The 24,745-nt window shown below is 38.0% G+C and overlaps 1 protein-coding gene across 1 annotated transcript; it reads left to right on the forward strand.

The window, feature by feature from the left end:
- The first annotated feature begins 13,740 nt into the window (after positions 1-13,740).
- Positions 13,741-14,583, forward strand: LOC148240461 (kiwellin-1-like). Its single transcript, XM_088209571.1, has one exon. The coding sequence runs from the start codon at positions 13,910-13,912 to the stop codon at positions 14,486-14,488; it is 579 nt and encodes a 192-aa protein (XP_088065697.1). The 5' UTR covers positions 13,741-13,909; the 3' UTR covers positions 14,489-14,583.
- The last annotated feature ends 10,162 nt before the right edge of the window (positions 14,584-24,745 follow it).

Genomic DNA, 24,745 nt, shown 5'->3' on the forward strand with positions numbered 1-24,745 from the left:
CCTCAAGTACAATCTGCTTAAGGACAAACCGAAATCATGGGAACCCAAATCATGAGAAGAAGTAGCATACCTGATAAGAACCCACAAGCTTGTTGTGACAGAATAAACTCAGGTATAATATGCCTAAAAACAAACTGAAATCATGGAAAGAAGAAGAGACATAGCATACATGTTACAACGGAAATGGAAGATGAAGCTCGAGAGAGGTGCTTGTCGCCACTGCAAATTTTCAAATCCTTGTTCGAGAAGAAGAAGAAGAAACATCAGCTTTTAATGGTAAATGGGTAAATAAAAAAAATGAAGGGTATCACTGGAAACAAAATCATTTAGACTACATTAAACTATTGATTTAAAAAAATGAAAAAAAATTGTAACTTTTGATTCATGCAATAATCATGAAAACAAATCATATTATATGCATAAAAATACAAACAAATAAGATAAAACTATAAAAAAATTATACCATACATTTATATACCATCATCTAAATAAGATTTTAAGAAAGTATATAATCAACTTCTTTTACTTTTAGTGCGATAGATGACAAATTTTTTCTTCTATTAAAAAATACAAAAAAGAGAAAAGAAAATTGTTTTTCATTCTTATCAAAATAACTCTTTATGGATCTTCTGTAATTCTTTTTTTTTTTTATATATAATATTTAATCAATTTACAAAATTGAGCATCATTTGTAATTGTAGATTAAAGAATATTGTTTAAAAAAGTAAGAATTCTATACCAAAAGATGTGTTAAATTTTATGTCAATAAACATGCAAAAATTAGACTTTATTATATTCCTTGTAAGGCTCAACTAGCGAAACAAAAATATTTTATATTGAATAAAAATGCAAATATTTTTCTTGTAAACCTTATGGTTTCATTGTAGATAAAATGTTTTTGATGGAACTGGTGAATGAATTAATCTTGATGCCTAAAAACTAGTTGAGGAATACTCTAATTGCTGAAAGAAAACACCAAACTTACAAGTATACAAAGGGAAGTCTCAATTAAAAAATGTGTGAATATTTATTTAAAAATTTAAAAATACTAATCATATTAATAAAATGTGTGAATTTTTATTTAAAAATTTTAAAAATATTCACAAATAAAAGTAAGTCAATTTAGTATCTCATTTTAATAATATATTTGTAACACCCAAATTTTATTTTTTTTATTTTTTTAATTTATTTTAATTTATATTAGAATTTTAGTTTAATTTTTTAATATTTAATTTATAAAGTTTTAATTTAATTTAATTTAATTTAATAAAAATAAAAATAATAATAATGATAAAATATGGTAAAATTATTTTTTGGATTTATTTGAAATTGATTTTGGGAAAAATGGGTGAAAATTTAGATTCTGGGGGTATTTTTTTAAAAAAAATCGGAAACCAGGGATCAAAACGCAATTTAAGAAAGTTGTGCCACATCAGCAGTCATGTCAGTAGCCCAGTCAGCAGCCCCGGCCAACCAAAACACGTCGCGTGGCAAGGAAGCTGACGCGGGAGACCACGCGGAACGAAGCCACGTGAGCGATCCGCGCGCATGCGATCGAATGGTCCAGATCTCACGCGTGCGGACGACCCAAATCTCATGCGCACGGACGACCCATATCTCACGCGTGCGGACGGTCCAGATTGAATCCGCATGGACGACCCAGATTTATTCCCATTTTAATCGCGATCTGACGGCCCAGATTGAATCACGCATGGAGACTTTATGATTTGGCGCCATACCGGACGGGGTATGGGGACGGCCCGTTTCACCCTCATACCAGACGGGATATTGAGATTCATGGTTTTTAGGCGCTCATACCGGACGGGGTATGGGGACGGCCCTTGAATTAAGTTATTAATATTAATAGTTCACGTGTAGCGGGGACCCCCTATGGATTCCTATGGATACTAGTAGGCTGGTAAAAGATGAAATTTGTTGTCTGATTATTGAAGTACAAAAGTATAACATGTGTTATGTTACAAAGTGTATAAGATTTTATGATAGTTATAATGTTATTATTTTCATATGTTATTTTCACGAATCTCACCGAGGTAAGTAGACAGTAAAAGTTTTTATTATTAATAAATGAGTTTGTTATAAATTATGCTCCATTGGTCGTTTTTGTTTTCTACCAACATTTACTTCTGTGGCAGTGAGATAGTGTGATGTCTTTACTGGGATAGTGTAACTCATTCCTTACTTAATCATTTTAGATCAGGGAGACGTGGTTCCCGAGCCCGTTCCGCAGGAAGACGGCGAGTTAGACGCTTAAAGATTTTATAGTTCTATTTATAGTTTTTATTTCGAGTATTTCTTTTGATTAGCTCATTCTTTCATACGTTGAATACGTTTATGGTTATTGTATAAGGGATGTTAATCAGAATTTTTATTTCGCTTCCACATTTAAAATTTTTAATACATACATCTTCATTTAAATTCCCAGGATCGTTACAGTTGGTATCAGAGCCGCTTTCCTCGGACTCATCCCTTACACAATAATGCTTAGAGAAATACTCACCGATAAATCGTTACTCAACTCTTTCGTGTGAAATGCAGGTGCAAAGAAATGAGGAGAGGAAAACCCCCACTAAATCGAGCAGCCCGGGATGATTCGCTTCGGGAAGATGTGGACAGAATATTTGAGATGCTGGAAATGATCATGGCCGCCCAACAAGGTCGAGAGGAGAGAAGAGAGTTACCCGAACCTCCCCCACTACCACGGGTTGAGCCACCGCTACAGCAAGCGGATCCTGAGCCACCCCAGCACGAGCCTGCTCCACCACAGTACCACCCGGTACCACCGCCGTAGTATGAACCAGTTCCCCAGCCGCCGTACTACTCGGGACTGCCACAGTACAATCCGGTGCACCCACCATTTTAGCAGATGCCATCACAGTGCCCCCCAGTCTATCTCCAACCGGGCCCAGTCCCTCTTCCACGGGACTCAGCTCCTTCCTTGATCGACCCAGGCTACATAGAGAGGTACAGGAGGCTGAACCCTTCCACTTTTGCAGGGGGATCCTCTTTTGAAGATGCCTAGTACTGGTTGGCGGAGACTGAGAGAGCTTTCAAGACCTTGGGAGTGGTTCCCGAGCAGAGAGTTGCCCTTGCTTCCTACATGCTGGTAGGGGAAGCAGGTCGTTGGTGGGAGCTCAAGCAGGCCACCCTGCCTACGCCAGCCACTTGGGAGCAGTTCTTAGCAGCCTTCCATGCGGAGTATCTCCCTGAGCACATCCGACACCTGAAGTAGATGGAGTTTGTTCAGCTGGTCCAGGGAAACATAACGGTATCGAAATATGCTAGTAAGTTCCTAGAGCTGGGCCGATACTCCCCGAAGACATTGATGGATGAGGGCAGGAAGGCTAGGAGATTCCAGTGGGCCCTCCGCCCAGAAATCAAGCAACACTTATTGGTACTGGAGCTCAAGACATACTCAGCCATTCTAGCAAAAGCACAGATTGTGGAGAGGAGTTTCAACACCCATCCTCAGTCAGCAGGGAGTCACCGACCCTCAGCTCTACCCTGCAGACCAGCACCTACTGCGCCGGTCCAACCAAATAAGAGGCTCAGACCAGTGATCCAGGCCCTTCCTCAGGCTCCAGGGGCAGCACGTGGAAAGATCTACCAGCACTGTGGCAGGGATCACGGGGACCGACCATGCTACTGCCTCAACAACACCTGTCGCATATGTGGCAGTGCCCAGCACTATGCGAGAGAGTGCCCGAGGAATCAGAACCAAGGAAGACCTTCTTTTTACGGCAGGGTTTACAACCTTACCCAGTAAGATGCCGACGCTGACCCGGACGTGGTACAGGGTATGTACACTATCTGTGACCATATTGCTCATGTTTTATTTGATACTGGTGCATCGCATTCATTTGTTTCACATGTTTTTGCTTCCAAACTTAATGTATCACTTGATAAACTTGATTCATTGTTGTTTGTGTCTACTACTGGGGGTGAAACACTATTAGGGGAAGTTATCTACAGGGCTTGTGCCGTGGAGATAGCAAATAGGAAACTGAGTGCAGACGTGATAGGGTTAGACACGGGAGATTTTGATGTAATCTTAAGAATGGATTGGTTAGCGGCGCATCACGCCACCATAGATTGCTTTAACAAGAAGGTTGTATTTAATCCTCCCAATGAGGAGTTATTTACAAATTAATAAAATCATTTAGTACTTATTCCTTGATGGTAAGTGTAACGGCCCCAGAAATTTAAATGAAATATATGTATTAAAAATGTCAAATGCGGAAGCGTAATAAATATTTTGATTAATATCCCTTACACAATAACTAAAACGAACTCAAAACATGAAAGAACAAACTAACTAAAAGAGATACTCGAAATAAGAACTATAAATATAACTATGCAGTCTTTAGGCGTCCCCTTCGTCGTCTTCCTGCGGAACGGGCTCGGGAACAATGTCTTCCTGATCTGAAATAGTTAAATAAAGAATGAGCTACACCAGCCCAGTAAAGACATCACACTATCTCACCGCCACGGAAGTAAAGGTGGGTATAAAACAAAATGACCAATGGAGCATAATTTATAACAAGTTCTTTTATCAATAATAAAATCCTTTACTGTCCACTTACCACAGCGAGATCCATGAAACAACATCTGAAAATAATAACTTTACAATATCATGAAATCATATACACTTTTATAACACAACATATATCACACCTTTACATTTCAATCATCAGGAAACAAATTTCCTCTTTTACCAGCCTACTAGTATCCCTAGGAATCCATAGGGGGTCCCCTCTATACGTGAACCATTAACATTCACAACCTGATTCCAGGGCCGTCCCCATACCCCGTCTGGCATGGGCGCCAAGACCATGAACTTCAATACCCCGTCTGGTATGAGGGTAAAACAGGTCGTCCCCATACCCCGTCCGGTATGGACGCCAAAACACATAAGGTCTCCATACCCCATCCGGTATGAGAGACCACGTTCCCGGTAGGGTTCCCTACAGACCCGGTCCGTCCACCATCTCCGAGGATATCTAGTCAGGCTGTCCACATTATCCACTTATCAATTCACATAACCTTTTTGCCCTTTTTCTTGGTTTCAATCATCCAAACACACACAACATGTAAACCAGTAATGGACACCAAACAAGACAACACAGTATCGGATTCATCATAATACAAACCATAATAAAAGAAACCATGATTCATGCATACGAGACCATAATATAATTACATCAAACATCATGCTACATTTATTACTCGAAATTAAATCAAACAATAACAGACCAACACTGTATCAGACTCGGGCTCCATTAGCAACCTTAATCAATTACACATTTATAAAGTCACACAGTACAGTTTAATGATTTATTTAGCTTTAATACCGTGATAGGAAATAGGGTGAGGGGTCCTTACTTGTTTCGGGGTCTGAATACGGCTCTACAGTGCGTCTACAGGCTGTCCCTAATTTTTCTGAATTTTTTCTGGAAAACTAAAACGCATTATCGGTACCTGCACGTGTCCCAAAAAATCCCAAATCAGACCTAGGGCCCCTTTCGGCCAATATCGCAATTCTGTCGCCGTGCTCCGGCGACGGTGTCGCCGCAAGCAGCGGCAATTCGCCTCGGGTTGGCCGTTTTCGGCAGTTTTCGGCCGAATTCGGCCACACTTGCATCGGTTCCTGCGATAAAACAACCCTAGGGCCCTCAATGGGCCAAAAAATCACGAAAAACAGAAACTTACCGACGGAGGCTCCTCTGGCGTGAGTTGCGTTTTGATGTTTGGCTCCGATCAACCTGTAGAGAAAAGAACGGTGATCACAGTGGTATAAAAATTACATCGAACAGAGGTCGGGAAGGGCCTCATCGGAGGCAAAAATCGAGGAGGGGTGCGGCGGCGCCGCTGGGCTTCGGCTAGGTTTTCCGGTCGTTTGGCCGGTGGTTTGGCTTCGGTTTGGCCACAAGCGGACTCAGCATCGAAAAACGAGCAAGGGGGAGAAAATTTACCTCGATCGACGATCGAAAACTTCCCCAGTGCGGTGGCTGGTGGCGGCGGCCGGCTCCTCCAGCGTCTGGTTCTTCTTCTCCGGCGAGGCACTAGCGGCTAGGGTTTTTGTGGTCAGGTGTGGGTGGGGTTATTTATACCCTTTGCCTTTTAATCTCAACCGTCCATCAAAATTAAATTTGGGCCGTTAGATCGCGATTTAATTGGGATTAAATCTGGGCCGTTCATCGCGATACAATCTGGGCCGTCCGTGCCTGATTGAATCTGGACCGTCCATGCGCGTGAATCTGGGCAGTCCGTGTGCACGGAAACGGATCTGGGCCGTCCGATCGCGCGCACGCGGATCGCCCACGTGGCCCGTTCCCTGGTCATTGTTGCCTTGCCACGCGGCGCGTTCTGGTTGGCCGGGGCTGCTGACCGGGCCGCTGACGTGGCTGCTGACGTGGTGCTGACATGGCACAACTTTTCTAAATTGCGTTTTGACCTCCGGTTTCCTTTTTTCTTTTCAAAAATACCCCCAGAATCTAAATTTTCACCCCTTTTTCCCAAAATCAATTTCAATTAAATCCAAATAATATTTTTACCCAATTTTATCATTATTATTATTTTTATTTTCATTAAATTAAATTAAATTAAATTAAATAAAAAAATCAAATAAATAAATAAAATTTTTATTTTTATTTGGGTGTTACAGTAAGTTTTTTTAATTTTTTAGTACCTTAATCTTGCTATTTTCTCTAACTAGGCAAGCCCAAGAAGAAAATTTGTATCCAAGAGATTTCGGTAGTCCGAGACTTTCCAGATGTCTTTCTGGACGAACTACACGGACTGCCAGTGGACAGGGAAGTCGAGTTCACTATAGACTTACAACCAGGCACCCAGCCCATTTTGGTTGCTCCTTACCGCATAAGTCGCATTGAAATGGAAGAGCTGAGGAAACAGATCACTGAATTGCAAGACAGTGGTTTTAATAGACACAGTGTGTTCCCTAGGGGTGCCGGAGTCACTTTTGCAAGGAAGGGAGATGGAACGTTGAGACTGTGTATTGATTACAGAGAATTGAACAAGGTTACGATCAAGAAAAAATATCCCCTTCCCAGAATTGATGATCTCTTCGATCAGCTGCAGGGTGCACAGGTCTTCTCTAAACTAGACCTGCGATCATGTTACCATCAGGTGAAGATAAGAACAGAAGAGATCCCCAAAATGGCCTTTCGAACCAGGTACGGACACTATGAGTTCCTAGTCATGCCATTTGGGCTAACCAATGCCCCGACAATATTTATGGATCTGATGAATAGGGTCTTTAGAGAGTTCTTGAACCAATTTGTTATCGTGTTCATCGATGACATCTTAGTCTACTCAAAAAGCAGAGAAGAACATGCTCACCATCTTGCCCAAGTTTTGCAGGTCCTCAGAAACAATAAGTTATATGCAAAGTTGAGTAAGTGTGGATTCTGGCTTGAGCAGATCGCCTTCCTAGGACACATCATATCGAAGGAAGGAGTATCAATGAATCCCGAAAAGGTTGAAGTGGTACTTGGCTGGGAGAAGTTGCATCAGTTAAGAAAATCCAGAGTTTCCTGGGGATGACAGGTTATTACTGCAGGTTTGTTGAAGGATTCTCCAGCCTAGCAGCTCCTCTAACCCGACTCACAAAGAAGAATGCCAAATTTGAGTGGAATGAGGACTACGAAAGAAATTTTTTAGAATTAAAGAAGCGGCTAACTACTGCACCCGTACTGGCTTTATTGAGTGGATCGGGGGGATATACAGTTTATAGTGATGCCTCCTATCTAGGCCTGGGTTGTGTCCTGATGCAATATGGAAAGGTCATAGCATATGGGTCTAGACAGTTAAAGAATCATGAGAAGAATTATCCCACCCATGACTTGGAGCTTGCCGCAATCATACACGCCTTGAAAACCTGGCGCCACTACTTATACGGAGAGACCTTTCAGATCTATACCGATCATAAGAGTTTGAAACATATATTCACTCAGAAGGATCTCAACATGCGTCAGAGAAGGTGAATGGAACTCCTTAAAGACTATGATTGTGATATCTTATACCATCCGGGTAAGGGCAACGTGGTAGCAGATGCTCTCAGCAGGAAAAGTGCAGGTATCTTAGCCCATTTGATGGTTTCAGAATGCAGGCAAATTAGGGCCACACAACAGGTTCGACTCCAGGACTTGAGGAGAGCCACATGTTTGGGCCGCCTGATAGTCCAGCCCGAGTTAATCCAGAGAATAAGGGAAGCCCAGTCAGTCGACCCTACCCTGATAGCCCGCAAGAAGGATGCAAAATAGGGAGTGAGCTCAGAATTTTGAATCTCTGCCGATGGATTACTCCGTTTCCAAGACAGGGTGTGTGTCTCAGATGACAGTGAGTTAAAAAGAGACGTCATGACAGAGTCTCATAACTCGAAGTTTGCCATGCATCCAGAAAACATCAAAATGTATCAAGGCATGCGACCCCGGCTTTGGTGGAATGCGATGAAGAGAGACATAGCCGACTTTGTATCTAAGTGCTTGGTATGTCAGCAGGTCAAGGCAGAGCATCAGCGCCCAGGTGGGCTACTTCAGCCGTTACTGATTCCGGAGTGGAAGTGGGAACACATCACCATAGACTTCGTAACGGGATTACCCAAGGCACGTTCAGGACATGACGCCATCTGGGTAATCGTTGACCACCTTACTAAATCTTCCCACTTCTTGGCTATCAGAGTGACCGACCCCTTAGACAAGTTGGCAAGAATGTATATCCGAAAAATAGTCAGATTGTACGGAGTTCCAGTAACAGTGGTATCCGACAAGGACCCCAGGTTCACTTCTCGGTTTTTGAGTAGCTTTCAACAAGCCATGGGAACAAAACTGTCTCTCAGTACTGCCTTCCATCCTCAGACTGATGGACAATAAGAAAGGACAATTCGTACACTTGAGGATATGCTCCGAGCATGTGTCCTTAACTCTGGGGGTCATTGAGACAACCATCTACCCCTGATAGAGTTTGTCTATAACAACAACTACCAAGCAAGCATCGGCATGGCTCCATATAAGGCGTTATATGGGCGCCCGTGCAGACCACCGATTTGTTGGGAAGAAGTGGGCGATAGAAGATTGTTCGGCCCGGAGTTGGTAGAGGAGACCACGTCTAAAATAGTTAAAATCAGAAAGAACATTCAAACGGCTCAGAGTAGGCAAAAGAGTTATGCGGAAACCCGAAGGAGAGATCTAGCGTTTGAGAAAGGAGACCGGGTGTTCCTTAAGGTCACTCCTTTCAAGTGAATTAATAAGTTCGGCAGGAGGAAAAAATTGAACCCCCGATTTATTGGACCTTTTGAAATCTTAGACAAGATTGGTACTGCTGCTTACAGACTAACACTGCCTCCAGAGCTCTCCAAGGTCCACAATGTGTTCCATGTATCCATGCTACGTAAGTACAACCAGGACCCCTCTCATGTCTTGGCTCATGAACCGCTTCCACTCCAAGAGGACTTATCTTATGAAGAAGTACCAGTCAGTATCACAGACCGAAAGAGCAGGATACTCCGCAACCAGAAAATATCATTCGTAAAAGTCGTGTGGCAGAACCACACGCCAAGGGAGGCTACCTAGGAGCTAGAATCAGATTTTAGAGCCCAGTATCCCCATTTGTTCGACCAAGAGTAAGAGGCAAATTTGAGGGACCAAATTTCTTTAAGGGAGGGAGAGTTGTAACACCCAAATTTTATTTTTTTTATTTTTTTATTTTATTTTAATTTATATTAGAATTTTAGTTTAATTTTTTAATATTTAATTTATAAGGTTTTAATTTAATTTAATAAAAATAAAAATAATAATAATGATAAAATAGGGTAAAATTATTTTTTGGATTTATTTGAAATTGATTTTGAAAAAAAAGGGTGAAAATTTAGATTCTGGGGGTATTTTTAAAAAGAAAATCGGAAACCGATGGTCAAAACGCAATTTAGAAAAGTTGTGCCACGTCAGCAGCCCCGGCCAACCAGAACACGTCGCATGGCAAGGAAGTTGACGCGGGAGACCATGCGGGACGGAGCCATGTGAGCGATCCACGTGTACGCGATCGAACGGTCCAGATCTCACGCGTGCGGACGGCCTAGATTGAATCACGCACGGACGGCCCAGATCGCATCGCGATGGACGGCCCAGATTTATTCCTATTTTAATCGCGATCGGATGACCCAAATTAAATCGTGATGGACGGCTGAGATTAAAAGGGGAAGGTTATAAATAACCTCACCCACACCCGACCCCAAACCCTAGCCGCCAGTACCCTTGTCGGAGAAGAAGAACCAGTCGCCGGAGGAGCCGGCCGCCGCACCGGAGGGTTTTCCGATCGCCAAACGAGGTAAATTTTCTCCCTTTGGCTCATTTTTCGACGCTGAATCCGCCTATAGCCAAATCGAAGCCAAACCACCAGCCAATCGCCTGAAAAACACCACCAAAGTCCAGCAAGACCGCCGCGACTTCCCTCGATTTTTGCCTCCGATGAGGCCCTTTTCAGTTCTCGTTCGATGCAATTTTTACACCACTGTGATCACCATCCTTTTCTCTACAGGTTGACCGGAGTAAAACATCAAATCGCGACTCGCACTGAAGAAGCCGCCGCACCCAAGAGCTCCGCCGCCGGTAAGTCTCAGTTTTTCGTGATTTTTTGGCCCACCGAGGGCCCTAGGGTTGTTTTATCATAGGAACCAATGCAAGTTTGGCCGAATTCGGCCGAAAACAGCCAACCCGAGGCAGATCGCCGCCGCAGGCGGCGGTGCCATCGCCAAAGCACGGCGGAGCCGCCGTGCCAGAATTTTGATATTGGCCGAAAAGGGGCCCTAGGTCTGATTTGGGATTTTTTGGGACACGTGCAGGTACCAGTAGTATGTTTCAGTTTTTCGGAGAAAATTCAGAAAATTTAGGGACAGCCCATAAGCACATTGGAGAGCCGATTTCAGACCCCGAAACAAGTAAGGATTTCTCACTCTATTTTCCTATCACGGTATTAAAGTTCAATAAATGATAAAAATGTATTTTCGTGAATTAATGGATGTGTATACTTGCTTAAGGTTGCTAATGGAGTTCGAATCTGGTGTATTTGTCGGTCAGTTGTTGTTTGATCTATTTTATAGTTTTAAATGCAGTATGATATCTGATGTGTTTATTTTATGATTTCGTATGCATGAATCATGGTTTCTTTTATTATGGTTTGAATTATGGTGAACTCGATGTTGTGTTGTTTTGTTTTGTATTCATTATTGGTTTACGTGTTTGTGTATGATTGGATAATTGAGACCAAGAAAAATGGAAAAATGTATGTGAATTGATAAATGGATAATGTCGATAGCCTAACTAGATATCCTAGAAGATGGTGGACGGATCGGGTCCGTAGGGAACCCTACGGGGAATGTGGTCTCTCATACCGGACAGGGTATGGAGACTTTATGATTTGGCGCCCATACCGAACGGGGTATGGAGACGGCCCGTTTCACCCTCATACCGGACGGGGTATTGAGGTTCATGGTTTTTAAGCGCCCATACCGGAAGGGGTATGGGGACGGCCTTTGAATTAAGTTATTAATGTTAATGGTTCACGTGTAGCGGGAACCCCCTATGGATCCCCATGGATACTAGTAGGCTGGTAAAAAATGAAATTTGTTGTCTGATTATTGAAGTACAAAAGTATAAAATGTGTTATGTTACAAAGTGTATATGATTTTATGATAGTTATAATGTTATTGTTTTCATATGTTATTTTCACGAATCTCACCGAGGTAAGTGGACAGTAAAGGTTTTTATTATTAATAAATGAGTTTGTTATAAATTATGCTCCATTGGTCATTTTTGTTTTCTACCAACCTTTATTTCTGTGGTAGTGAGATAGTGTGATGTCTTTACTGGGCTAGTGTAACTCATTTCTTACTTAACCATTTCAGATTAAGGAGACGTGGTTCCCGAGCCTGTTCCGCAGGAAGACGGCGAGTTAGACGCCTAAAGATTTTATAGTTCTACTTATAGTTTTTATTTCGAGTATTTCTTTTGATTAGCTTATTCTTTAATACGTTGAATACGTTTATGGTTATTGTGTAAGGAATGTTAATCAGAATTTTTATTTCGCTTCCGCATTTAAAATTTTTAATACATACATCTTCATTTAAATTTCCGGGGCCGTTACAATATTTATATTGATTAAATATATTATTATTAATTAATAACAATATTCTTTAAAATACATTTTTATTCTCCTTGTACTTTTTGAGTATATGTTGTTGAATCCAATATTGTAATCCACGTATATGTTAAAACACTCTTGTTTTATATTAAATAGATTTAGTAAACCGGTTGGATTCGCTTAGATTCTAATAATATTGCAATTTAAAGCATCGTAAAAGCTATTTATTTCTAGTTGTAACCATCAAAATCTAAGAACGAATACAAGCTATAATATATATATATATACAAACACACACACACACATATGATACAAAAAAAAAATTCAACTAATCTCTATTATTATTTTGGTAGAGGTCAAGCAAATTTAAAAGAATAATAACTAGCTTGTATTCGATAGAAAGATGAATCCAAATGCAATAATGTAGTCTAGATGAGTATATATAGATACTTATTTATAGAGATAATACATCTAAAAATTTTTACTATTTAAAAAATTCCAAACGGACCTCTTTATTATTTTTTAGTTTAATTATTATTTAAATTTTTAAATATTATCTGAATAAATTTTTATCTCTAATAGTGTGTTTAATACCATTAAACAGGTATACACGTATTAGAAAATGTGTTAATATAAGTTTTAAGTTTTAAAAATGTTACTAATGTGCCAATGATCATGCTAATAACTGATTCATCTATTTTTTCTTCATTCTCTATATCTCAAAATAATTATTTAGTAAATATAAATTTTATAATAAGATATAAAGCCAAAAAGAAACCCATTGTGCCAATGTGGCTTCTAATACTTGTCAATTCCTATTTAGTCAGTAACACCTACAGAGTTAGTTGAGAATATATTACTGCATTGAGAAAATATAATTATATATGCATTGAGGATCGGGTACGGACGGGTAATCTGTAAATTTACTATATGAAATAAATAAAATGTTAAAAAATATTTTTACATATATCATACAAGTTAAAAAATAATTATTTCAATTGAAAAATTAGAATATAGTTGGCAGCTACATTTAGGGGGAAGAAAATTACCGTTTAATAGAAAAAAAAGGATAAAGTTAATAGTATTGTGCATTCGATTAATATAACAAAAGCTTATGAAATGTATATTTGTATATATATATACACATTAATTATTTATTAAATATAGAAATAACCCACTATTTGATAATTTACAAATCAATTCTAATAATCTTTAAATTATGCTTTCATTCTCCTCGTGCATTTAGTTAATATGTTGTTAAATTTAATATTGTCACCCAAATATATATATATGTATGTATATATGTGTGTACAAAAGTAAGGTCGGTACTAATTATTATAATACTATATCTAATTATATAGAATTCAACAATGTTGCCACCAAAAGATCGTAAAAGGCACTAATTCCTTGCTGAATTAATAACTAATAAAATCTACAATAAAAACAAAATAAAAGTAAGATGTAAATGAAAAGCTACAAAAGTAAGGTGAAACCAATTCGTGTTGTGCAATGATGGATCATGCAATTCTAAAAAAACGGTTGCTACCTACTAGATGACACAGAGATTAATCCAAAGAAGATGAGATTGAGATTAATAATTAGTTGAGAGCTATATTGTATACTAGTAATAAATTAATACCACACATGCATATTTATATGCATATATAAAGCAATTACCACTCAAACTTGTAGAAATCATTGAATTACAAATTACAAAAGCATAAAATTGTATAGAATGGAAAAATTATCAACTTCTTCTAGGGTTGTTATTAGCCTTTGCTTTCTCCTTCTAATTAGTTATTGTTTCAGTGTTGAAGCTAAAAAATGCAAGCCCAGTGGAAGATTGAGAGGAAAAAAACCACCACCTGGGCAATGCAACCAAGGAAATGACTCTGATTGTTGTAAAGAAGACAAGTTTTACACCACTTACAAGTGTTCGCCACCAGTATCTAAACATACAAAGGCAACATTAACAATTAACAGTTTTGCAGAAGGAGGTGATGGTGGTGGACCATCTGAATGTGATAACCATTACCACCCAGATAGTGAACCTGTGGTTGCTCTTTCAACAGGATGGTATAATGGAGGAAACAGGTGCTTAAAATATATAAATATTTATGGCAATGGGAGAAGTGTTAGGGCGAAGGTTGTTGATGAGTGCGACTCTACCATGGGTTGTGATGCTGTACATGATTATCAGCCTCCTTGTCCTAATAATATTGTTGACGCCTCAAAAGCAGTTTGGAAAGCACTTGGAGTACCTGAGAACAGTGATGAATGGGGTCAAATGGATATACACTGGTCTGATGCTTGATAATTATATATTATACTCATATTCGATATGATACTTATAGTTTCTTTTGTTTCGTTATCGACTTTCATATATTAATACAATATATTCTTGTTTTATTGATCTCGTTTTCCCTAATCTTTCTTTTTAATCGATGTGCAAAGTTTAATGTTTAATAGATTCCTCATATCAGGGATTAAGAGATATACGAATGAATGCCATCACTATATAACAAAAGGTGAAAAATAATATTTTAGTTCCAACATTCCTATCTAATATGTATTGCGATTGCTATAGTAGAAAAAGACTAATAATTATGACTACTTTATGATTAAATTAGTTGATTAAAATATAAAGGACATAGTTTAGGACTTTATGTTAAAAAAAAAATGTTGTTGCTTTTCATATGCTTTTTATGAAAACCTTCTCAATGAAAATTATCAAACAAATGGTGAATTAAATTAGGATTGGAAGACTTTAACAATGTCTTATGTAATTTTGTGGATTTGGCATGTAGTTCATGGTAATTTCTATAACTTATTCCAAATAAATGTATAATGCTTGAAGTATTGCATGCATAAAAATTGCAAGTAAAAACAATCATACAGTCGGACAAAGATGGCTAAAGGAATTAATTAAATAAATAACAAAAAATTTATGGAAAGATAAAATTTCTTTTGGAAATTCCTCATGACCATAACCATTAGATAACATTATATCGGTAAGTTTTATCATCAATATTGGTAAGTTTTTAGCCTAACAGGGTAGAATGCTCATAAGAGACCAAGTGGTGCTATGACATCCTCAATATAAATTAAGGCATAAGGGTGCTAGATACAGAAATAGATTACAAGTATATGATAAAAATTATATACAGCGGAGCGAATTATTACAAATCCCTTACGAAAATATATGAGTTCCAATTACATATATATATAACTGAAGTCAAAAGTCATAACAAAATATAAAATATCAAATTGCAAAAGGGCCACTTCTTTCATTATGCGATTGGACTCATTAGAGTACAAGACAAGTAATGCATTCAAGGTTTGTGGATCTACAGAATCCTCATAAACTTCAAGGGATAGGTCAGCAGTCGGTCCCTCACTATCTTTTCATCTGGGGGGAGGGAGCATGGAAATGGTGAGTTTTATATACTCAGTAAAGAAAAAAATATTTAAATAACATCACAAGATTTTAAAAGTGAATAATTATATCATTAATATTTACTACTGGGTCACGTCGGGGTCCTTTCTTATTTTATGAAAATAATTTTATTTATTAAAGAAATATCATGTCATAGTCACAACAATCAAATCAAAATCATACTCAACAATAGAGAAAATCAAACAAATCAGGAAATACTCAGATTTTCATGTCATACTTTACGAAGTCGTTCCGACTTCTATCTCTGAGTGCAGATACGGATATCCAACTACCCATGTGGAATAACCAGATCATATGTATATATAACATCAATTTGCTCAGGCACATTTCTGGTTTGCTAAACCATGGTACGATTTATGACCACAGCCACATCGATCATAGTGGTCCTATTAAATATTCTATAGTCACGGTAGTACTTAGCCAAAGGTAACTCCTAACAAATATTCGCATCACCTCTCGTCAGAGGATATGTTATCATCTATAAGGAGCGATACTCTCACTTCTTTCCAGACCAGATGGGAGAGAGAAAAATATAAACCCCTTATAAATAAAAAATCTAACGAGATACTTAATATATTATACATGCCAATATAGATAAATATATATTTTTTGGACCATTCAGGCTCATTCTCCTTATCTTTTTTCTTTTTTAAAAAATATTTTTCAGATAAATATCACTAGATTCGTGTTATGTAATTTACATGCAAATCATCAAGTGCCGATAAATCATATACCATGCTTGAAATCAAGAACAAATCACTTTATTGGAAACATAAAACATGTAAGCACAAAACAAAAACTTTATAATTTTTTATTTTTCTAGAAATGCTTCTTAAGATGTTTAAGGAAATACTAAATTTCTTACTGAAATGTTAAAGTTTTTATATATCTTTCTTCTTCTTCTTCTTTTCTCTTTCTCTCTCTAGATTACTCTTACCCTCACTGAGCTTTTCGAAAATGGAAGAATGAAATAAAAATGATGAGGAAATGGAAGAAAGGGGTCCTTATTTATAGAAAATGGGGACCATTAGATTTGCGCCAAGTGGCAAAATCTAGTGATGAGAGAGAAAGTTGAGTGAAAGATGATTGATTTGAGGTGACGCAACAACAGCACGAAAAATAGAGGAAGAATCCTCCACTGGTGGTGGCTCTCCACCCAAGGCGGCAGCACATTACCCAAGATAGTGCACGGTGCCCAAGGGGACAACGGCAAACTTCCTGAGGTAGTAGTGCACCTTACCAAGCTTGTTGCGTGCTGCAAGCCTACCCAACTGCATGCAGGAGCTAGCTTACGGGCATGCCTGTCCACACAAGCCTACTGCACTGACGGCGCGACCCTATCTGCGTGCAGATTGGCCTGCTTGCGTGCGATGTGACGTGCACGTAGATCGGCCCTGTGCCTCGCACGAATTTACGTGCGCATTTCGTTTGGTCTCCCGCGCAGTGCCTTTGCGAACGAGCCTTTCCTGCGGGCATTTTCTTGCGGGATTTTTCCCTTTTTTCAGTTTTCTCTAGAAAATTATTGTTAAATTAAAAAAAATAATATATAAAATTAATTAAAATAATAATATAAAAATAAAATAAAATAACAAAATCAGTATAAAATTAAAATCACGAATTTAAATTATGAATTACGATATTAAATTACGAGATAAATCTAAATTAGTTCAGGTGGCCTTAAGTCCTGAATAAATAGGGATTTTCAGGTAAAATTTACCGCAGTAGTAAGCAGGGTGTTACATCTCTCCTACCTTAAAAAATTTGGAGGACCAAATTTTTTTTTAATAGGTCTAGAAACTTCTCTCTGATCTCACTCTCTAACTCCCATGTCACCTCTTCCAGAGTGCAGTGCTGCCACTGCACCTTCACCATGGGGATCGTCTTATTGCATAAAACTTTATCGCTCCAACTAAGAATTTCCACTTTGAGTTTTTTGTGAGTCATATCCACTTGTACCTGCGTCTCATCATGAGGAATGATATGAGAAGTGTTAGGGTGATACTTTTTGAGCATGAAGATGTCGAAAACATCATGTAGTCCTGCAAACTCTCGAGGCAGAGGAAGGTTGTACGCTACGGGTATAATACGCTCCACGATCCAAAAAGGTCCCACATAATTGGGACTCAACTTTTTTCTTTTTCCAAACTACATTTTTTCCTTGTAAGGAAAAATCTTAAGGAAGACTTGGTCTCTAACAGCGAATTCCAAAGGTCTTTTGTGATTATCAGCATAACTCTTTTAACGACTCTGGGCGGTAGTCAAGTTTCTATGGATAATCACAACCTTCTCAATAGTCTCCTGGATGAAGTCTGGTCCCAAATGACATTAGTTATAACTTCTCTCCAGCAAATGGGAGAATGGTAGGGCCTACTTTACAGGACTTCATACGAAGCTATGCTGATCCTAGAATTATAACTGTTATTATAAGCAAATTCACATAAGGAAAGATGCTCACACTAATTATCGCCAAAGTCAAAGACGCAAGTACGCAACATGTCTTCCAAAGTCTGGATAGTGCGTTCAGACTAACCATTAGTTTGGGGATGATAAACAGTGCTGAACTACAATCTAGACCCAAGTGTTGCAACAAGGTCCTTCTTCATTCCCGACCTCCAGTATTGACCTTCAGTTCTGGGTACATCTTGGTACTCCCAGGGTGGATGAACAGTCTAGAGGCATGAACAGCCTTGAGAACATCAGTCATGACAGCGATAGAGACCCAAATTCTGTCCCGAAATCTACACAGCCTATCATTTGAGAATCTGAAATCAACAAACTCATCAGAAGAGAATTTACTCAATTTTTTTGTGATTTCTTGGTCTATGAACTGAGTTTCCTAAATCTTCATGAATAAATTAGGAAAGCTCGGATCTGAACAAGATAGGTACTGTTGCCATAGTAGTTGAGGCGAACTGTCTGCATAACATCTACTAACTTCCAACTGAAGGCCATAGTTTGGGTCAACATTGCGGACTTCTTTCAACTTAGTGCATCAGTGACTACATTCCCTCTACCGGGACGATAGATAATCTTGCACTCGTAATCCTTCAAGAGGTCCATCCAGTGTCTCTGTGTCATATTCAATTCTCTCTACAAGAAGGTGTACATTAAACTTTTGTTATCAATGTAAATTTCAAAGGTGAGACCAAACAGGTAATGACGTCATATCTTTAAGGCAAAGATGATGGCCGCCAACTCTAGGTCATGAGTAGGGTAGCTCCACTCTTAGAGTTTCAACTGTCTGGATTCATAAGTGATCATTCTACAATGTTGCATCAAAACACATCCTAAGCCAATATGAGATGCACCAGAATAGACCTGAAATCTTTCAATGTTGTCGGGGAGGATAAACATTGGAGCAGAGTTAAGACGATACTTTAATTCCATAAAACTTTCACTACATTCATAATCTCATATAAAAAGTACGCCTTTTCGAGTGAGTCGAATCAATGGAGTAGCAATCTTAAAAAATCTATTGATAAATAGCCAGCAATAACTTGCCAAGCCAAGAAAACTATATACCTGAGCTACATTGATGGGCGGGTTCTAGTTGATCACAGTTTCAACCTTAGCCGGATCTCATTTGAAATCATATGACTAAGAAAGGAAACTCGATCCAACGAATAGGAGTATTTGTTAAGTTTAGCAAACAATTGATTCTAAAGAAGTGTTCCAACACTTCAGACAGGTGAACTGCATGTTCCTCCGGGCTCTTAGAGTACACTAGGATGTCATCAATGAATACGATAACATACTGATCTAATGCAAGCTAAAAAACCTTATTCATGATATCCATAAAGGCAACATGGGTACTAGTTAACCAGAACAACATCACCTTGAACTTGTACAGGCTGTATCTACACTGAAAAATAGTTTTTGAAATATTTTTTTCTTTGACTCTTAGTTGGTAGTATCCTGATCTGAGGTCAATCTTGGAGAAGACCATGACTCTTTATAATTTGTCAAAAAGATCATTGATTCAAGGTAGGGGATATTTGCTCTTTAATGTTACTCAGTTGAGTTCTCTGTAGTCTACGCATAGTCTGAGGAAACCATCTTTCTTTTTCACAAATAGCACTGAAACACCCCAAGGGGAGTGACTAGGGTGAATAAACTTCTAACCAAGAAGCTTAAAAAGTTGGTTTTTTAGTTTTGCGAGCTCAGCATGACTCATGCGATTGGTAGGTTTCAAAATTAGTTGGGTTCTAAGAAGTAGGTTGATAGAAAACTCTATCTCTTGCAGAGGAGACAAGCTAGGTAATTCGACAAGAAAAACTTCCAAAAAGTTACAAACAATAATAATGGAATACACAACAGGATCAACATCCACATTCCTATTTATTCAATTGTTAGGGAGAAATAAAGATTTTATTTCTTTTTGGAGCACTTGGTTCATCTAGGTGGTACACACGACCCTGTGCTACAAGTCTGGTCACATCCTTCGGCCACTGAGGGCAGTTCTTTATAAGATGTTGGGTGCTTTCGCACCAATAACAGGCATGATTAATATGCCGACAGGACAATTCACCATGCGAGCAACCACAATGCTGACATGGTTGGGAAAGTCGGGTAGGTTATCCAGTATGGGGGGATAAAGCAAGGGGAAGGGCAACTCAGGTTCGTTTATTTGGGTGGCTATTTACTGGATCGAGTAATCTTTTTTTGGATTGTTGGCATTGTTGTTGTTGGGTACGGACTCAAGCAATATATTGGTGCCTGGCTGAAATAAGATCTTCGATCAACTGGGCATGTTCTAACACCTCTGCATACGAATTGGGTCTCAACATTGTAACCTGATCATAGATATCAGCATGAAGATCTTTCATAAACTTCCTATCTTTATGACTTTTGAAGGTGACCATTAGAGGAGCAAACCTAAATAGTTGGACAAATCGGGTTGTATATTGGACAACCGTCAAATTTTCTTGGCAGAGGTTTTGAAATTCCTCCTCATTCTCCTCTCAGACATAGGCTAAGAAAAAGTTATCAAAGAATGCATCCATAAAAACTTCACAGGTGATAGGGATAGACATAGCTTCCTTCTTAAGTTTCCACCAGTGTTCTGCTTCACCGATTAACATAAATGCTGCTAGGGGAACCTTCTGTTCCTCTGTTAGGTTTAATACATAGAAAATCTTCTTTACCTACAGGATCTAGGCTTTGGCTACTAAGGGGTCAGGGCCACCTTTAAAGTGTGGCGAGTTAAGTTTTCTAAACTCCACTATGTTGTGAGAGATAGACTTTTCAGTTGTTCGGTATTCTGGGGCAGGGTGTTGACAAGGGTTGGCTTAGCTCTGTCCTACGGTTGCGGTTAATCCTTGGATAGCTTGAAAGAGTTTGGTAAACTTGACCCTGATCAGATGGTCCTGGGTCTCTTTCGATACATTTTACGGAAGGTCTTCTTCGCGTCATTCCTATAAAAGAAAAGAAAACACGAATTGGTGGTCTAGTTTTGAAAAAGATGACTTTATTTTCCTAGATATCCTAAGGGTTTTTCTACTTACGGCATTAGTTATAAGGGATTTGGTTTGCATAACTGCTCTGATACTATCTATGATATCCACAATGCAAATTAAGGCATAAAGGTGTCAGATACAAAAACAGATTACGAGTGTATGATAAAAATTATATGCCGCAGAGTAAATTATTACCAATCTCTTAGCTAAATATATTAGTTCCAATAACACATATATATAACTGAGGCTAAAAGTGGCAACAAAATACAAAATACAAAATATCAAAATACAAAATGGCTACTTCTTTTATTATGCGATTGGACTCATTAGAGTACAGTACAAGTCATACACTCAAGGTTTGTGGATCTACGAGATCCTCATAGACTTCAAGGGGTAGGTCAGTAGTTGGTTCCTTACTATCTTTCTCATCTGAGGGTGAGGAGTATGAAAAGGATGAGTTCCATATACTCAGTAAGAAAAAATAGTATTTAAATAATATTATAAGATTTTAAAAATAAATAGTTATGTCATTAATACTTACCATCGGATCACGTCGAAATCCTTTCTTACTTTATAAAAATAATCATATTTATTAAAAAAAATATCATGTCATAATCACAACAATCAAATTAAAATCATACTCAACAATAGAGAAAATCAAACAAATAAGGAAATACTCAGATTTTCGTGTCATGTTTCGCGAAGTCATTATGACTTCCATTTCTGGGGGCAAATACGAATTTTCAATTACTCATAAGGAATGACCAGATCAGATATATATATATATATAATAGCAATTTGCTCATGCACATTTTTGACTTGCCAAACTGTAACACCCAAGGGTCGTTACACAAACCACGGTACGATCTATGACCACGGCCATACCGACTATAGTGGTGCTATCGGATATTTTATAGTCACGACAGTACTTAGCCAAATGTGACCCCTAACAGATACTCGTGTCACCACTCTCGTCAGAGAGTACGCCGTCATCCACAGGGAGCGATCATCTCTCGTCTTTCCAGACCAGATGGGAAGGGGGAAACCAAAATCCATCGGAGATAAAAAGTCAAACAAGACACTTGATGCATTATGCATGTCAATATAGATACATATTTTTCGAACCATTCAAGCTCATTCCCCTTCTCTTTTCTCCTTTTTTTAAATATTTTTTAGACAAATATAACCAGATTCGTATTATTTAATTTATATGCAAATCATCAAGTGTCTATAAATTACATAGCATGCTTGAAATCAAGAACAAATCACTTTATTGGAAACATAAAACATGCAAGCACAAAACACAAACTTCATAATTTTTTATTTTTCTAGAAGTGCTCCTTAAGTGTTTAAAAAAATATTAAATTCCTTACCGAAACCTTGAAATTTTTCTACACCTTTCTTCTTCTTCTTTTCTCCTTCTCTCTCTAGATCACTCCCTCTCTCACGAAGCTCTTAGAAGATGGAAGAATGAAATGAAAGTGATGAGGAAATGGAAGAAAGGGGTTCCTATTTATAGAAAATGAAGACCATTAGATTTGCACCAAGTGGTAAAAACCCGTGAGGATAGAGAAATTTGAGTGAAAGATGATTGATTTGACGCAATGCAACGACAAGACAAAAAATAAAGGAAGAATCCTCCACCGGCAACGACACACCACCTAAAATGGTGTATGACGCCCTAGGGGCCAGCGTCACACTACTCGAGGCAGTAGTCCGCCTCACTTGGCCAACTGTGAATTGCCGACTCTAGCCTAACCTGCTGCCGTAGGGGCCTACAACGCGCAGGGCGCTGCACGTAAGCCTACTGCATGGACGGTGTGCGCACAGTGCGCGACACCTGCCCTGTCCGCGAGCGATGTGACACGCGCAGACTGACCTGTCTGCACGTAACGTGATGCTCATACAAACCAACCCCACACCCCGTGTTGATGGGACATGCGCACAGTGCGCACGTCTTGCGCTTGGTCCCCCGTACGCACATACACAGCGCGCGGTGCCTGCGTAGGCAAGCCTCTCCCGCTGGCGTTTTCCCATGGGATTTCTCTCCTTTTTTCGTTCTCTTAAAAATTATTTTTAGATAAAAATAAAAATAATATATATAATTAATTAAAATGATAATAAAATAAAATAACGAAATTAGTGTAAAATTAAAATTACATATTTAGATCACGAATTATGATATAAAGCTACATGATAAATTTAAATGAGTTCAAGTGGCTTTAAGGCCTGAATCAATAAGAATTTTCATATACAAATTTAGCATGGTAGTGAGCGGGGTGTTACAGATGCACTATCCTACATAAATGGCACACCAATGTTGCACCAAACTACATGCTAAACATGAGTGCCATGTTATCCTAGCTTCCTTATATAACATAGGACATGTTTTTCCCCTTTCGGACTGTGATGAACACAATTGATGCTTAACTAGTCCTTTATCAAATGGTTTGCTAGACAATTTTAGGTCATTAAGTGATTTAGTAATGCTCCTAAATCTCTTATTTTAGTATCAAAATATTATAATAGTTGTAAACTAAACCAAATATTTACAATATGGAGGGTATATCGAACAATTTCTAATAAAACTGAATAAATTTACTTAAAAGTTAGGGTATCATCATACCAACTTTTACATATCAAAACTACAACTCACTCTGGTTCAGAAAAAGGTTGATGCTTCACATTGGGAACAATGAGATTACGAGAAAATCTTTGCAATCTTTGTCCAAAGAAAGTCAACCCTAGATCTGGCTTACAAGTGTCATTTATCTATTAGTAAGTTAATCCTTTATGGTTAACTTGTTACATTATTTTAAGTAGTATTAACTTAATAGTTATTAACTTACTAATAGTCTCGAATTTTCATTTTGTTGTTGTTACATATTGTTAATATCAAGTCTGTATGCTGATTTATTTTGTCTACAAGGAACTTGGCTACGAAAAAGAACTTTATAAAGGAGAGGAAAACGACATTTAAAGTGAATTTGGGTTTCTTGCTACAAAAATCCTTGAAGGATAACCTCACTACATCTTATACTAGTGTGTTCACCAGTTTCCTTACTCATTAAGAAAATGTTTGGATTTAGTTATAAATTGGTATGGACTACTTGTTACTCAGATGACCCTATGTTACTTTAGTCTTGTTTAAGTTAATAAGGACAACTTCTATCATCTCAACCCCTAATTAAAAAAATACTATTATAATTAAGTTGTTCAAATAAGTATATTTCAAATACATATTTATAATAATAATATATATAAATGTTTCTTATGCCAAAAGTAATATTGAGCAAGAAAAGATAACTACTTTCTTCCTAATATTTTTTGTTTATTTATTTAAAATATTTTTTAATATATTATTAACTTATTATAACTTTTTTAGTGCTATAAGTTAATCATATGCTAACTATTTATAATATATATATATATGTATAATGAAGTTATATATTGCAAGATAAACAATAAAAGTAACTTAATCACAATACCCAAGATCTTTATTAAGTGGTGGTTCTTCAACAACCATACGCAAGCTTACAAGTAACAAAAAACAAAATGAAAAAAAAAAATAGCAATAAAGAAAAGTACTTATAGTACTATATTTCTTGAGACAGAAACTGATGATAAAATACGAGCAAATAGTCAAACATTAATAAAG

Source organism: Carica papaya, chromosome 8 (assembly GCF_054855325.1).
Source record: "Carica papaya isolate Zhongbai chromosome 8, ASM5485532v1, whole genome shotgun sequence".
In the NCBI taxonomy this organism is placed as follows: domain Eukaryota; kingdom Viridiplantae; phylum Streptophyta; class Magnoliopsida; order Brassicales; family Caricaceae; genus Carica; species Carica papaya.